Consider the following 17,462-nt stretch of genomic DNA (forward strand, 5'->3'; position numbering starts at 1 on the left):
TACTAACCACAGGGCTTGATGCCAGATGTGAATTTTGACAATTGGCAGCTGTCATCAACCCTAACTATCATTACCCCGATTACCACCGCACCAGGGCAATCGTGAAAGGGGCAGGCAAAGCGCGATCTAATGTGATGTGCTAATTCTAGGGCCGCTGCGGGCTGGTATTTTTAGGCTGGGAAAGGCCCAATAACCAGGGACTTTTGCAGCCTGATTATGTCTGCCCGCAGCTGTCTGCTTTACCTTGCCTGGTTACGAAAAATAGGGGGGGACCCCACATCTGTTTTTTTAATTTAAGCACCCTTTAGTGCCACATAAAAAGCACTAAATGGTGCAAGCTTATTATATGTAGTATATATTATTGTGAAATTCTATATCTACTGGATGTTTATTCTATTACACCCCTACTCCCTTAGAAGTGGACAGAGCAAGGTTACACCTTTCTAAGGGAGCAGTGCTATAATGTGTGACCCCACTCGGTCCACTTCTATAGGAGTATTAATATGGTGGATGGAGCTTGGGTCACACATTATACCACTGCTTCCATAGAAGTGGACAGATTGGTGTCACCAGTAGCGTAGCTAGGGTTTTGGTTTCGGATGGTGAAACTTCTGAATGGGCCCCTAACCAGGTAATCTTGATTACAACTACGGTGGTGCACCCTAATAGTGCATGTAGGAGAACTTCAGCAGATGACCGCGCTGTTACTAAAAATAAAAAATACTCCATACAGTAGAATGGCCTCCCCATCGGCCTCCATGCAGTGTAATGCACACACCAATTGGCCTCCATACAGTAGAATGCACACACCAATCGGCCTCCGTACAGTAGAATGCACACACCAATCGGCCTCCGTACAGTAGAATGCACACACCAATCGGCCTCCGTACAGTAGAATGCACACACCAATCGGCCTCCGTACAGTAGAATGCACACACCAATCGGCCTCCGTACAGTAGAATGCACACACCAATCGGCCTCCATACAGTAGAATGCACACCCCATTGGCCTCCATACAGGAGAATGCACTCCCCATCGGCCTTCATATACTAGAATGCACTCCCCATCGGCCTCCATACAGTAGAATGCACTCCCCATCGGCCTCCATACCAGGGCTGTTGAGTTGATTTATAATGGACCGACTCCAACTCCTAAAATATATAATAAATTGGGTACAGTAGTTCAATGCAGTTTGCGGGGGATATTTTTTTCATAAGAATTTGGGAAAGTTATGAAATGTCCTATAAATGTCTGTCCTATTCCTAAACTAAGGGTATAGACTTTTAGCTGAGATAAATCTGTGCTACAGTAAATTTATCACTTAAATATGAGCCATGTATGAGGGAGTCGGTGTCATGGAAATTGAGTCAGAGGTTTGGCTTACCGACTCCACAGCCCTGCTCCATCCAGGAGAATGCACTCCCCATCGGCCTCCATACAGTAGAATGCACTCCCCGTCGGCCTCCATACAGTAGAATGCACTCCCCGTCAGCCTCCATACAGTAGAATACACTCCCTGTCGGCCTCCATACAGTAGAATGTACTCCTCCTTGTTCTCCTGCTGCTCCAGTCTCTGTAGCGAGCATCCACACAGTGGGCTCCATGTGGTGACGTCATCGCGCCCGCTGTCAGTGTCTGCATCAGTGACGTCAGACGCAGAGGGGGATTGATGGGAGCATCACGCTCCCTCACTCAACATTGCTTTCAACAGTATCGGCAACCAGTCAATACAGTTGACTTTGCGAGGACGGGCGGGGGGCTCAGAGCTGGGCCCACCCGGCTCACGGGCCTCACATTGGTCACACGGCAGTGCAGAGAGATCATGTCCCCCTGCTCTGCCGCAGAATTTAACTGCATCGGCGCAAGTCGATACAGTTAACAGTACCGTAGCTCCGGGTGGGCCCCTCATAGCATGGGACCCGAGGCATCCTCCCACTCTGCCCTCCCTACTGGGTGTCACACATTACACCACTGCTCCCATAGAAGTGGACGGAGTGGGGTCACATCTTACATACGTTAGATACTGCGTATCTAATTCCATCTTGTGTGATACACTGCGCTGAGCTCAATATCTAATCCCATCATGTGATACACTACATTTTGGTTAAGTGCACACGTAGCGTTTTTGATGCGTTTTTGCGGCGGTTTTTCCATATGGAAACGCTTGGTTTTTCGGTCTGACAGCTATTGCAATGGTAATCCTAATGTGCTGTGCACATGATGCGGAAATTTCCGCTCAGGATTACCATTGCGTTTTAAAACACAGCATGTCCTTTCTATGCAGCTTTTACGCAGCGTTTCCCGCAATGGGCCGCGGAAATACTGCAGAAATGCTGCGAGTGGTACCCGAGTCGGTTGGGGAGAACTCCTACTCCCCTCATCCGACCGCCGCTCCCGCTGATAACAGTGAGAGCGGCACGGCTGAGGAGAGTAGTAGTGTCGCTGCGCGCTCTGTAAAAAAACAAACAAACAAACAAAAAAAACACTATCCTCACCTGTCCGACGCCCCCTGGTGTCCTCCTGGTCCTCGCGATGTCTTCAGCCCTCCGGCCGGCGGTACACTGCTAGGAGCGCGATCGCTCCCAGCAGTGTACATCGTTGCTCTGCCAGGACCTGCGGTCACGTGAGCTCTCAGCTGAACATCAGCAGAGAGCTCACGTGACCTCACTTTACGGCATCGGTGCTGCGTGGAAAGTGCTCAAGAATGTTCCCACCAGTACTGATGCTGAAGTCACTGGGGCTGATCAGCTGAACTTCAGTTGATGAACCCCAGTGACCTCACTTCTGCAGCAGCATTGTACACTGACAGGAGTCATTTTACACCCATGTCAGTGTACATTGCTGTCTTCTACAGCAGCGACATCAGTGATTGCTGATGTCACTGCTGTAAAAGTGACCCGGATCGCCGAGGGACAATCATGGCGGCGGTAATAGTGGACTACGTCGTGACGGCGGACAGGTGAGGGATATGGTTGTTTTTTATTTTTTTCAGGAGACGAGGGATTCGGGGACTGAGTGTATAATTAAAAAAATTATTAAAACCGTGTGTATTTTTATTTCATTAAAATACTTTATTATGGCCATGTCTTTTATTGAAAAAGCGTCGTAAACTTTACTATGCGGTTAGTAATTAGACGCCCTCCATTACTAACCTAGGCTTCACGTCAACCGCCAATACAAGGCTGACATGAACCCCAACCCCATTACCGCACTCGCCACCGCTACATGGCAGTGGGAAGAGCAGAGGTTAAGCGCCAGATTTGGCGCATCTTATGGATGCCCTATTTCTGGGACTGCAAAGGGGTGATATTATTAGCTGTGGAGGGGACCAGAATCCATGGCCCCTTCCCTGGCTATTGATATCAGCCCCCAGCTGTCTGTTTAGCCTTTTCTGGTTAGATTTTATAAGGGTACCTTACGTCAATTTTTTTTTCTGGGGTCCGCCTATAATCTAGCCAGTAAAGGCTAAACAAACAGCTGTGGGCTGATATTAATAGCCAGGGAACATTGTTGGCTAATAGCCCCTTCCCCAGCTACTAATATCAGACACCAGTGATCGGCTTTCCCTCTGTTGGTTATGAAAATGATGCGGGAGACCACACCATTTTAATTTTAGGCTCTGTGCCCACGATCCGGACGTAGCAGTGCTTTGGATGCATTTCTTTGCTGCGTCCAAAACGTTGCATTCTATTGAACGCAGATAAATCTGCAAGTGTTTACAGAACCATGCGGATTTATCTCATTCAATACTTTATAGTGGTCAAATTTCTGTTACGGAGACTAGCGACTTCGCAAGAGAATTTGACATGCTGCGGTCCTGAAAGACGAGCCGCATGTCAGTGTCCACTGGTGTTTCGCAGCCTCTGATGCACGCATAGTGGACATGGGATTTCGAGAAATCCCATTCACTATGCTGTAACACTGCACGCTGTGGGTGTGACGCTGTATAAACATGCAGCGTCAAACCTGCAGCGGCTCCTGATTGTGGTCACGTACCCAAACTCACCCGCAGCAAGTAAATTTCTGTAGCAGACACGCCAGTCTCCGCTGCAGATTTTGACCGATTTGAAGTGTCATTATATGCAGTGGATTCACATGTACCGACAACAAAAGTGTGGCATTAGAACACCGCATTTTGGATGCAGTAAAAATATGCTGCGTCCAAAGCGCTGCTTGTTGCTGATCGGGGGGGATGTAGTGGCTAACGAAACAGCTGTGAGCTGTTAATAATAACCAGGGACCATGTTTGCCTAATGGCACCTTCCTAGGCTACAAATAGCTGCTCACAGCTACCCCAGAAATTCCATGAATGGGAATGCTAATGAAGATTGGGTTTATGGGATTATCTGAAGCCTAGCTCTTTTGTTTGGTGATGACAAGGTGTCAATCAGACCCTTTCAGCACCAAACCTAATTAAAGTAAAGAGTTAAAAAAAAACACAGACACAGAACAAGCACTTTATTTGAAATACAACAGACCCATTCTTAAATTAACCATTATACTCACCCCAGTTCTGACGGTAATCCAAGGGTTAATAAAGCAACGTCTCACGTTCCTTTTCAAATAACTTTATTTAGCTCCAAAAAGCATTCATTGTTGTGCAAAATCACGGCAAAACGCATGTTTTTTCTGCCAAGGAGATGCAGAAATTTTTGCTTCAAATCCTGAACGTGCGCACATACCATGAGCCCTGTATCTAATCACACACGTGATACACTCTGCGTATCTAGCCCCAGCTTATGATGCAGCGAGCACCACCATTTAACAGAATCTGCGCTGCCAGCCGTCCTCTGTGACACTGTACTTGTCAGTATCACTGGCACTCACCAACAAAATGGCTCCTCACTGTGATCATAAACTTCATCTTTTCTTATCCTGTTACAAACACCCAGAAGGGGAGGCGATGAGTGACATCACACACGTGAGCAGATTCAGCCCACATTTACTGCAGTTGTAATGTAAGCTAGTTGTACACTAGGTTTTCATGGCAAATTTTAGCAGCTGCTCCCCCTAGGGTTTAAAAGTGGAAATACCACACCTTTTTAAATTATTTTTCATATTTTACTTAATTAAAAACAAATGATAATATTTTTTAAAAAAATGAAAACATTAATACTTTACATTTTTTCAATTGTTGAAAACATTTTTTTTATGGAACCTTCCCTTTAACCAGTTTCCCAAGTCTGGAAATGGGGATCTGGAACGGTTGGCAGGTGTGCTATAGATTCGCGATGAGCGGATCAATTCGCGGGCCTCTTGCCTTTCATTGTCTCTGGCACGGCTTTTCATTAGTCAGGTTTGATGCAATCGCACCAGCCCATGACATGTCAAATGTCACGCTGGGGACACTGGAAGGTAAGAGATTCACAGGCCTCATGTCTAGCTGCCAGGTTCCACTGATCTGGGTGCTGCTCCGGAGTCCCGTGAATCAATCTGATAATCTGTACTATAGATATGAGAGCCGTTGTTATTTTCACTGTATTTTGATGTTATCTTCTGCGTGTCTTCGTTGCTGTTTATCTTTTTATCTTGCAGCTATGTTTTTTACTCCCTCCTGCAAAATCAATAAGAAAATTGTTAAAGAAAATGATGACTTTAACCAAAATGATCGTTCATCAAATAACTCTTTCTACACTGCCTGAAGACAGTGGTCATTGTCTCGAAAACAAAATATAGGAGGCTCTATTACTGTCTGTGTTTCTCAGGTAAAATGGAAGTTCTCTCTCATTGTACAACAGATATAATAGAGAAGGCCCAATCTCTCTCACTCAGTGTACCTCAGAATAAACGGAGGCAGCTCTGTCTATTACTCTCGGTGTTCCTCACATAAAATGGAGGCGGCTCTGTCTATTACTCTCAGTGTTCCTCAGATAAAATAGAGGTGGTCCTGTCTATTACTTTGTGTTCCTCATAAAATGGAGAAGGCTCTGTCTATTACCCTGTGTTCCTCAGATAAAATAGAGGCGGTTCTGTCTATTACTTTGTATTCCTCATAAAATGGAGGCGGCTCTGTCTATTACTCTCGTGTTCCTCAGATAAAATGGAGGCGGCTCTGTCTATTACTCTCGGTGTTCCTCAGATAAAATGGAGGTGGCTCTGTCTACTACTCTCGGTGTTCCTCAGATAAAATGGAGGTGGCTCTGTCTATTACTCTCGTGTTCCTCAGATAAAATGGAGGTGACTGTCTATTACTCTCGGTGTTCCTCAGATAAAATAGAGGTGGTTCTGTCTATTACTTTGTATTCCTCATAAAATGGAGGTGGCTCTGTCTATTACTCTCATGTTCCTCAGATAAAATAGAGGTGGTTCTGTCTATTACTTTGTGTTCCTCATAAAATGGAGAAGGCTCTGTCTATTACTCTGTGTTCCTCAGATAAAATAGAGGCGGTTCTGTCTATTACTTTGTACTCCTCATAAAATGGAGGTGGCTCTGTCTATTACTCTTGTGTTCCTCAGATAAAATGGAGGCGGCTCTGTCTATTAATCTCGTGTTCCTCAGATAAAATGGAGGTGACTGTCTATTACTCTCGTGTTCCTCAGATAAAATGGAGGTGGCTCTGTCTATTACTCTCGTGTTCCTCAGATAAAATGGAGGTGGCTCTGTCTATTACTCTCGTGTTCCTCAGATAAAATGGAGGTGACTGTCTATTACTCTCATGTTCCTCAGATAAAATAGAGGTGGTTCTGTCTATTACTTTGTGTTCCTCATAAAATGGAGAAGGCTCTGTCTATTACTCTGTGTTCCTCAGATAAAATAGAGGCGGTTCTGTCTATTACTTTGTACTCCTCATAAAATGGAGGTGGCTCTGTCTATTACTCTTGTGTTCCTCAGATAAAATGGAGGCGGCTCTGTCTATTACTCTCGTGTTCCTCAGATAAAATGGAGGTGACTGTCTATTACTCTCGTGTTCCTCAGATAAAATGGAGGCGGCTCTGTCTATTACTCTCGTGTTCCTCAGATAAAATGGAGGTGGCTCTGTCTATTACTCTCGTGTTCCTCAGATAAAATGGAGGTGACTGTCTATTACTCTCATGTTCCTCAGATAAAATAGAGGTGGTTCTGTCTATTACTTTGTGTTCCTCATAAAATGGAGAAGGCTCTGTCTATTACTCTGTGTTCCTCAGGTAAAATAGAGGCGGTTCTGTCTATTACTTTGTACTCCTCATAAAATAGAGGCGGCTCTGTCTATTACTCTCGTGTTCCTCAGATAAAATGGAGGCGGCTCTGTCTATTACTCTCGGTGTTCCTAAGATAAAATGGAGGTGGCTCTGTCTACTACTCTCGGTGTTCCTCAGATAAAATGGAGGTGGCTCTGTCTATTACTCTCGGTGTTCCTCAGATAAAATAGAGGCGGTTCTGTCTATTACTTTGTATTCCTCATAAAATAGAGGCGGCTCTGTCTATTACTCTTGTGTTCCTCAGATAAAATGGAAGCGGCTCTGTCTATTACTCTCGGTGTCCCTCAGATAAAATGGAGGTGGCTCTGTCTACTACTCTCGGTGTTCCTCAGATAAAATGGAGGTGGCTCTGTCTATTACTCTCGTGTTCCTCAGATAAATTGGAGGCGGCTCTGTCTATTACTCTCGGTGTTCCTCAGATAAAATAGAGGCTGTTCTGTCTATTACTTTGTATTCCTCATAAAATAGAGGCGGCTCTGTCTATTACTCTCGTGTTCCTCAGATAAAATGGAGGTGGCTCTGTCTACTACTCTCGGTGTTCCTCAGATAAAATGGAGGTGGCTCTGTCTATTACTCTCGGTGTTCCTCTGATAAAATGGAGGAATTAAAACTTAAAAAAATAAAAAAAATCATTATACTTACTTCTCCGGCGGCCCCCGGTCTCCTCTCTGGTGGCTTCCTCTGTCATCGGCGTCCTGCGGTGTTCTGAAAGGACCTGCGTTGACGTCATTTAGTCAGCTGACCGGTCACACGACCGCTGATGTCTGCGGTCGCGTGACATTCACATGACTAAATGACGTCACCGCAGGTTCTTTCAGAACACCGCTGGACGCCAATGACAGAGGAAGCCACCGGAGAGGAGACCGGGGGCCGCCGGAGAGGTAAGTATAATGGTTTTTTTTTACGTTTTAATTATTTTTTTTTACTAATGGTACCCTGGTCGGATGAGAGTCTCCTCTTCTCCAGACCCGAGTACCATCCGCGCATTGAACCGCATAACATCCACATGTATACACGTGTACATGCGGATGTTGTGTGGTTCAATGCTAGTCAATGGCAGCGATTTTGTCGCGTTTACGCACATGAAATGGTTGTGCTAAAGATTTTTCCTCAATGATAAACATGGCAGACAACTTAACATGCATTTTTAATGCATTTTTGCGGCGGAAATGGCGCCGCAGAAGCGCATTAAATCCGCATCATGGGCACACAGCCTTACTCTCGGTGTTCCTCAGATAAAATGCAGGCGGCTCTGTCTATTACTCTCGGTATTCCTCAGATAAAATGGAGGCGGCTCTGTCTACTACTCTCGGTGTTCCTCAGATAAAATGGAGGTGGCTCTGTCTACTACTCTCGGTGTTCCTCAGATAAAATGGAGGCGGCTCTGTCTATTACTCTTGGTGTTCCTCAGATAAAATAGAGGCGGCTCTGTCTATTACTCTCGGTGTTCCTCAGATAAAATGGAGGTGGCTCTGTCTATTACTCTCGGTGTTCCTCAGATAAAATGGAGGCGGCTCTGTCTATTACTCTTAGTGTTCCTCAGATAAAATAGATGCGGCTCTGTCTATTACTCTCGGTGTTCCTCAGATAAAATGGAGGCGGCTCTGTCTATTACTCTTGGTGTTCCTCAGATAAAATAGAGGCGGCTCTGTCTATTACTCTCGGTGTTCCTCAGATAAAATGGAGGTGGCTCTGTCTATTACTCTTGGTGTTCCTCAGATAAAATAGAGGCGGCTCTGTCTATTACTCTCGGTATTCCTCAGATAAAATGGAGGCGGCTCTGTCTATTACGCTGTGTTTTTCAGATAAAATGGAGGCGGCTCCGTCTATTACTGTGTGTTCCTCTAGACAACCAACAGGAGATTAGACCCCTAAAATATAACTTTTATTCGAATATGCTAAAAAGGACTCAGTAGTCACCATAACAACAAACACAAAAACAAGACAAAATGCCAGGGAACAGGGATAAGTCACACATCAGTCAGGAAGGATTACGGGCTCTATCTGTCTCTATTTTGTCCCTAAATTCTCTCCCTTCCTGACAGCGGAGGTTGGCACCCTAATTTTTGCTCCGTGGCGCCCCCGCTCAACGTCTGTGTCCCTAATATCCCTGATAAATATCTATCTTTATATTTAAAAAACCACAATCGTGAATAAAAGATAGAGAAAAGTGAACGTACAGATTAAGAAGCCGACAATTCATCATAGATATGCATTTAAGGAGACCCAAGTCTGTATATTGCGACAATAATAATAGCCCTGGGAATTTTTAGAAGGTAAGATTTGTCTCAAGATAGCTGGTTTATTACATTCATACATAAACCAGCATATACTAAATAACCAAAGCTAATAAAGCTGGTTCTGTTATATATGAGACTAATCCCCAGAAGTAATGCCCACAGACCGGTATCACATATGCATCCTGCTCTATGTCGTTCTAAGTTGTCAGAGCCAGAATGTGATAGAGACTGTAACACATACAAGCAAAACAAATGACCAATTATATTGATATGCAGCACTGACTGAGCGTCTGGAGAGAAGGATTGATTGCCTCTCCAGTTCCCCTGATGAACCCTGGAGAGTACCAGGGAGAAACGTGTTGGGACGAGATATGAGGGATCATCAATGATAAGTGTTGCTCCCTATCTATTTATATGATATCAGACTGTCTTTGCATTTCTGAGATAGGATATTAGGAATCACTAATGATTTGTGTTATTTCTTTGATATCTATGAGATGTGACATAATGCATTACCAATGATAAATGCTATTCCTTACTAAATGATATTGAGATTGTTTTAATGCATTTAGAATTGGTCATTTGTTTTGCTTGTATGTGTTACAGTCTCTATCACATTCTGGCAATTGGGCCCCGCTTATACATTCCTTGTTCAGGTGTTTACTGTGTGTTCCTCACATGACTTTTATCATTTCATCAAAACATAATATACACCACAACATGGTATCGATAAAACTTTTAGCTTTATTATACAGGTTTAGTATTGCCGTAATCATACTGACGCGAAGAATCATGTTCCTAGCTCATTTCTAGGAAGATCGTAAAAACAAAACCCAAGAACAATGGCTGAATAAATTTTTTTTTTCCCCATTTCATGGCACTTGGCATTTTTTTTCTCAATTTCTCAGTAAACGGAATTGTCTCATTCAAAGCTACACTTTGTCCAACAATAAACAAGCCCTCATATGGCTATGTTGATGCAAAAGTAGAAAAGTTTTGGCTCTTGCAGGAAAAGTAGAAAAAAAAATTAAAAGTGGAAAATCACTGGCTTATGAAGGGGTTTACCAACATTATGCAGCATATTTCCTATTGCTAAAACTGTGATTTTTCTAGTATTTTTTACTTTATTTTAACCTTTCTTTAAATCATTTCCAACAACCCTCATTAGTGCGATCATACAACATACAAGCCTCTGATTGCTCCGGTGATGCACTGTACTACTGTAGTGCAGTGTATTATCTCTGCCTGTCAGTGTAACACTAAGGCCATATTCACACGTTCAGTATTTGGTCAGTATTTTACATCAGTATTTGTAAGTCAAAACTAGGAGTGGGTGATAAATGCAGATGTGGTGACGTGTTTCTATTATAATTTTCCTCTAACTGTTCAACTCCTGGTTTTGGCTTAGAAATACTGATGTCAATTGTCAAATACTGACCAAATACTGAATGTGTGAATGTGGCCTAACGTTAATATACACATTAGATGACTGAATAATCATTTGTCTGACTGCAATCTCTCCTGACTTCCCCATTAAGGATTCGTGCACACGACTGATTATATTGGACGAGTGTAATTTGTGGTTTTCATGGATAGCACCCATACTCATGTCATTCTGTGGGGCTGTGCACATGTCCAATTTTTTGCTCAGACCAAGAGGTCCGAGGAAAAAATTGGTGACTTATCCGATTTTGATCCGAGTGTCTGATCAAAGGCAATAAAGCAAGTCTCTGGGTCCGAGGAAAAAATCGGTAACTTGTCCAATTTTGATCCGAGTGTCTGATCAAAGGCGATAAAGCAAGTGTCTGGGTCCATGGGAAAAAAATTGGGCCACACTCGCATGGCATCCGGGTGCAGTCCAATTTTTACGGACTGACAAAATGGAGAGTCTTTTTTTTTTTCGCACTCTGAGAAAAACTGATCCCATTCTTATCAAACTCTAATCACTGTCTGATCAGCGTAACCAGACCCTAATACACACATTCAGGTATAGCTTTCCTGTTGTGTCTATGAGAGAGCCGCTGGTAGACTCCACTGCCAGATGATTATCTCCAGATAAAAAGTATCGGTCTCTGAAATTCTTCATGCCAGATCCTTCTCTCCCCTGATATCCTCTAATGGTTGGCTGATCCCTTTGGCCCCACCCCCACCCTCCTCACACCCACTCTCCAAAGTCAGCAGTTTTGTCCAACTTCTTTGTAATGTGTATAAGAAGAAATTGCTTGTTGTGTATGTGGTCTAAAATAAGTAGTTTTTTTTTTTAGCAGAAATTAAGAAAACAAGCCCAGAATGCTGTAAGTTGATAAAAATGGTAATACTCACATTAACTTCTTTTCCAACACTGTTTGGGTCCCCTGTCAGTCTCTGTAATTCTTGTTCAGTCAGGATGAACGTGATCCCTACACCGAATCAGCAGTCGAAGCAGTGACCAACATAGCCAGAGATTGAGATAATGGAGGCGCTATCTTCATAGAGCTAGTCAACTTATGTTCCAGTCCATAAGTGAAAGGAGAATGCAACATCTACATGTTCTATATCCTTATTATCTCCAGTAATTGTATTATTGCGTGGGATTGTTTATGACGTTACATCGGCCTCAACTTCTTTCCATTCAGATTCCTACAATTTTGGATCCTTTCAGTGGAGATCTTCTATATAAGAGAATTTTGCTGATTGAGGATTCTCTTGATTGACCCATCAAGGATGGAGTTGGACACGGACAAGTTGGCGGAGAGGATATTACACCTCACCCTAGAGATCCTTTTCCGGCTTACTGGAGAGGTGAGAGATTCTGATGACGTCACATTACATCATTCTTATCTATGGGAATAACAGATGGACAGAACTGAAGAGGTGAGGACTGTGGAAATGTCTGTAGTGAGATTTACTAATGTGTCTCTCCATAACCAGGATTACACAGTAGTGAAGAAGACCTCTAGTGAGGGAAGGGAAAGACCCCTGAGCCCAATCACGGGGCCTCCACCTCACACCCTGAAACATGAGGCCATCAATGACAAGAAGATCCTAGAACTCCCCTACAAGATGGTTGAGCTGCTGACTGGAGAGGTGACACAGCTGGGAATGCTGGGACATTATACAGTAATCCTATGAAGGGATCGGGGGTATGACGGTATCATTGTATGTGTCAGGTTCCTATAAGGTGTCAGGATGTCACGGTCTATTTCTCCATGGAGGAGTGGGAGTATTTAGAAGGACACAAAGATCTGTACAAGGACGTCATGATGGAGGTTCCCCAGCCCCTCACATCACCAGGTAATAGACCGGACTAAATACACGCGGCCGATAATCTGTATGTAAAGAATGAATTCAGTCCCTGTATATGTTTCCACTAGTTCTATCCAGTAAGAGAACAACACCAGAGAGATGTCCCCATCCTCTTCTTCCACAGGACAATGCAGAAGAAAATCCCAATGTTCCTCAGGCTCATCAGGTAGATGGAGAGAAGGTGTCATGAGATCTCCCCTATGATGTGTAGACAGCTGTGAAGGTCTTGTGCTCAGTCTTGTTTTATCCACCAATATTATATGTTTTATACTTGTGTAATGAGAACAGTGGAGATGGCAGGATTAGAGCTGATCATAGATGTGACTTCTCATCTGTCCGTGAGTGTGTACATGTGTGTGTATATGCATCAGGATACATATGGTAAATGGTTGCCTCTCGGGTATTTCCATCACCAATTGTAAAGAAAAGTAACTGTTCAATGTATATATCTTTTACAGGTTATCTGTTTTATCTAGTAGCGCATTCTACTTCACTATTCTATGCATTTATTAGTGGGGTACCATAGCACCCAACCGTCCCAGATCCAGCGCGACAGTCTCAAATTAGGGGAGCTGTCCTGCCGTCCTGGGAAGTAAGAGCTGTGTCCCTACTTTTACTCAGTTTGTGTGACGGTCTGGTCTCCTGCCATGCAGTAACTGCGTGTTGCTGGGTTCATTACTCAGTTCCTCTTCCTCCTCATCAGTGGGAGGGGCCGGCATCTCTCTGTTCTTTACATACTTACATTCAGTTTATTAACCCATTCTTCTGTTTTATTGAAGTAGTTCAAACTCCCATATTGTAGCATTGGAGGCAGCAATAGCAACAAGTCACAGGTTGCCTGCCAAGTATAGGAGAATTCTCTCTACTTGAATGTGACTGGTATTCTTCATTACAGGAACATTGTACTGGTAAATAGAGCTTCATCTCTATATACCAGTGCTCTTCTATATACCTGTATTCTAGGAATAAAAGAAAACTGAGTTTGTTTTCTTCCTATAAAATTACTAAAAAAAAATAATGAAAAACAATTATAATGATTACAGTTGAATGCATTTTCAAACAAAGATAAACCCATACAGCTTTGAATAAAAATGTAATGCTGAGCCTGTATTCACACATAGTGCACATGCTATTTTTTTCTTCTGCTTTATCTTTTTGATTTCTGCAGGTGTCTGGACTATACTAATCCTCTCTAATTATTGCGTTTTTGCAGCGTTTTTCTTCGCATTTTCCCCCTTATTTGATGTGTTTTGGTGCAGATCTGAGCAGCATTTTTAATGCTTTTTTTATAGTATTTATAAAGATTTGATTCTGTACTTAAAAATGAAGCTACATCTTTTTTTACATGCATTTTCTTTAGGTTCCATATAGTAGCTTCTATTTTTTTCATGCAGAGCTCACTTCACTTTTTTCTAACAAAGCCACAGTCTCAGCTGGGGTCTTAGAGGTGCTCCAAACAGTACTGTCCCCACCACTCCACCTCTTATCTACTCTCCCCAACCATTGTTTCTCCAGAATGCCATCATATGTCATCGGCAGTCTCATTAGAGACCCACACTAACACTCTCTTCTTCAGATTTTTAGCAACCGCTTTCTATGTTTGGTTGAGCCACTACGAACTACATTGACAGAGGAGAGAATATTACACCTCACCCTAGAGATCCTCTTCTGTCTTATTGGAGAGGTGAGAGATACTGATGACGTCACATTACATCATTCTTATCTATGGGAATAACAGATGGACAGAACTGGAGAGGTGAGGACTCTGGAAATGTCTGTAGTTAGATTTATTAATGTGTCTCTCTATAACCAGGATTACACAGTAGTGAAGAAGACTTCTAGTGAGCGCTGTCAGGCCCCTATGTCAGAGGGATGGGGAAGACCACTGAGCCCAGTCATGGGACCTCCACTTCACCCCCTGATACATGAGGACATCCATGACCAGAAGATCGTAGAACTCGCCTACAAGATGATTGAGCTGCTGACTAGAGAGGTAACACTGCTGGGAATGCTGGGACATTATACAGTAACGCTATGAAGGGATTGGGGGGATGACAGTACCATTGTGTGCTTCAGGTTCCTATAAGGTGTCAGGATGTCGCCGTCTATTTCTCCGTGGAGGAGTGGGAGTATTTAGAAGGACACAAAGATCTGCACATGGATGTCATGATGGAGGTTCCCCAGCCCCTCACATCACCAGGTAATAGACAGGACTAAATACACACGGCCTATAATTATCTGTATGTAAAGAATGAATTCAGTCCCTGTTTGTGTTTCCTCCAGTTCTATCCAGTGAGAGGACAACACCAGAGAGATGTCCCCGTCCTCTTCTTCCTCAGGACGGTAAACAAGAAGATCACATTATTCCTCAGGATCATCAGGTAGATGGAAAGACGGTGTCATGAGATCTCCCCTATGATGTATAGACGGCTGTGAAGGTCTTGTGTTCAGTCTTGTTTTATCCACCAGTATTATATGTTTTATACTTGTGTAATGAGAACTATGGAGGTGGCAGGATAAGAGCTGATCAGAGATGTGACTTCTCCATCTTACTGTGGCTTTTACATTATTTGCTTCAGGGTGAAGATCTGACGCATATTAATACTACAGAGACATATGTGAGGGGTGATGAACGGTGTAAAGAGGAGATTCTTACATATGACTACCCAGGTGAGTAGTAACCACTGAATGCAGAGAAGTCACAAAGTTGACTTCCAAATAGAAGCCATTTGTCCTCATGTAAGGCCCTTTGCTATCTAATCCTGAAATTGGAGAAGTAGTTTATCTAGCAGAGATCTGTTAAAACCAATTCCACAGATGACTGTAAAAGAGCTACCTTAAAAATATGAAAAAAAATAAGTGTGTTTTCAGTTTTTTGTCTTTTTGTCACTGGTAGAAAAAATGTATAAACTTTAGGAAAAGTTTCAGATCTATTAGTAAGATTGTTTCCAATAAGGTAATACAGTTATATGAAAAAGTTTGGGCACCCCTATTAATCTTAAGCTTAATGTTTTATAAAAATTGGTGTTTTTGCAACAGCTATTTCAGTTTGATATATGTAATAACTGTTGGACACAGTAATGTTTCTGCCTTGAAATGAGGTTTATTGTACTAACAGAAAATGTGCAATCTGCATTCAAACAAAATTTGACAGGTGCATAAGTATGGGCACCTCACCAGAAAAGTGACATTAATATTTAGTAGATCCTCTGTTTGCAAAACTAACAGCCTCTAGTCGCTTCCTGTAGCTTTTAATGATATCCTGGATCCTGGATGAAGGTATTTTTGACCATTCCTCTTTACAAAACAATTCCAGTTCAGTTAAGTTTGATGGTCTCCGAACATGGACAGCCCTCTTCAAATGATCCCACAGATGTTCAATGATATTCAGGTCTGGGGACTGGGATGGCCATTCCAGAACATTGTAATTGTTCCTCTGCATGAATGCCTGAGTAGATTTGGAGCGGTGTTTTGGATCATTGTCTTGCTGAAAGATCCATCCCCTGCGTAACTTCAACTTTGTCACTGATTCTTGAACATTATTGTCAAGAATCTGCTGATACTGAGTGGAATCCATGCGTCCCTCAACTTTAACAAGATTCCCGGTGCCGGCATTGGCCACACAGCCCCAAAGCATGATGGAACCTCCACCAAATTTTACTGTGGGTAGCAAGTGTTTTTCTTGGAATGCTGTGTTTTTTTGCCGCCATGCATAACGCCTTTTTGTATGACCAAACAACTTAATCTTTGTTTCATCAGTCCACAGGACCTTCTTCCAAAAAGAAATTGGCTTCTCCAAATGTGCTTTTGCATACCTCAGCCGACTCTGTTTGTGGCGTGCTTGCAGAAACGGCTTCTTTCGCATCACTCTCCCATACAGCTTCTCCTTGTGCAAAGTGCGTTGTATAGTTGACCGATGCCCAGTGACACCATCTGCAGAAAGTTGATGCTGCAGCTCTCTGGAGGTGGTCTGAGGATTGTCCTTGACTGATCTCACCATTCTTCTTCTCTGCCTTTCTGATGTTTTTCTTGGCCTGCCACTTCTGGCCTTAACAAGAACTGTCCCTGTGTTCTTCCATTTCTTTACTATGTTCCTCACAGTGGAAACTGACAGGTTAAATCTCTGAGACAGCTTTTTGCATCCTTCCCCCTGAACAACTATGTTGAATAATCTTTGTTTTCAGATCATTTGACAGTTGTTTTGAGGAGCCCATGATGCCACTCTTCAGAGGAGATTCAAACAGGAGAACAACTTGCAAGTGGCCACTTTAAGTAGTTTTTCTCATGATTGCATACACCTGGCTATGAAGTTCAAAGCTCAATGAGGTTACAAAACCAAAAAAGTGCTTTAGTAAGTCAGTAAAAAGTAGGTAGGAGTATTTAAAACAAGAAAATGATAAGGGTGCCCATACTTATGCACCTGTCAAATTTTGTTTGAATGAAGATTGCACATTTTCTGTTAGTACAATAAACCTCATTTCAAGGCAGAAACATTACTGTGTCCAACAGTTATTACATATATCAAACTGAAATAGCTGTTGCAAAAACACCAATTTTTATAAAACATTAAGCTTAAGATTAATAGGGGTGCCCAAGCTTTTTCATATAACTGTATCTTTTTGGCTGCATCTTTCTGTTACTGAGCGGCACATCCTCATAGAGCCATCTGACTGTAACATTATTGCACTTTGTACTTTAGTCAGGGGCACAAGTTTACCAGTGAAAAAAGGGACCCATGTAAGGTTGGTAAATTAACCA

General features: G+C 42.9%; 2 protein-coding genes across 3 annotated transcripts in view; both read left to right on the forward strand.

Moving 5' to 3' along the window:
• LOC141271843 (uncharacterized) overlaps positions 1-17,462 on the forward strand; it is a 165,227-nt gene that overhangs the window by 87,920 nt on the left and 59,845 nt on the right. The gene's annotated exons all lie outside the window — the stretch shown is intronic.
• Positions 1-17,462, forward strand: part of LOC141271829 (uncharacterized) — a 31,387-nt gene that overhangs the window by 8,704 nt on the left and 5,221 nt on the right. The window contains exons 2-10 of one of the 2 annotated variants that reach the window (XM_073681999.1): positions 12,035-12,200; positions 12,330-12,485; positions 12,569-12,692; positions 12,773-12,870; positions 14,281-14,388; positions 14,518-14,697; positions 14,781-14,904; positions 14,988-15,085; positions 15,284-15,374. In XM_073681999.1, the coding sequence (XP_073538100.1) occupies positions 12,123-12,200; positions 12,330-12,485; positions 12,569-12,692; positions 12,773-12,870; positions 14,281-14,388; positions 14,518-14,697; positions 14,781-14,904; positions 14,988-15,085; positions 15,284-15,374 (1,057 nt within the window). In that variant the 5' untranslated portion in view covers positions 12,035-12,122. The remainder of the gene's footprint in view (positions 1-12,034; positions 12,201-12,329; positions 12,486-12,568; positions 12,693-12,772; positions 12,871-14,280; positions 14,389-14,517; positions 14,698-14,780; positions 14,905-14,987; positions 15,086-15,283; positions 15,375-17,462) is intronic. The other variant, XM_073682000.1, reaches the window with a different exon arrangement.

The sequence above is a fragment of the Phyllobates terribilis genome, unplaced genomic scaffold (genome assembly GCF_046119375.1).
Source record: "Phyllobates terribilis strain yellow unplaced genomic scaffold, ASM4611937v1 Scaffold_5__5_contigs__length_657084704, whole genome shotgun sequence".
Lineage (NCBI taxonomy): Eukaryota > Metazoa > Chordata > Amphibia > Anura > Dendrobatidae > Phyllobates > Phyllobates terribilis.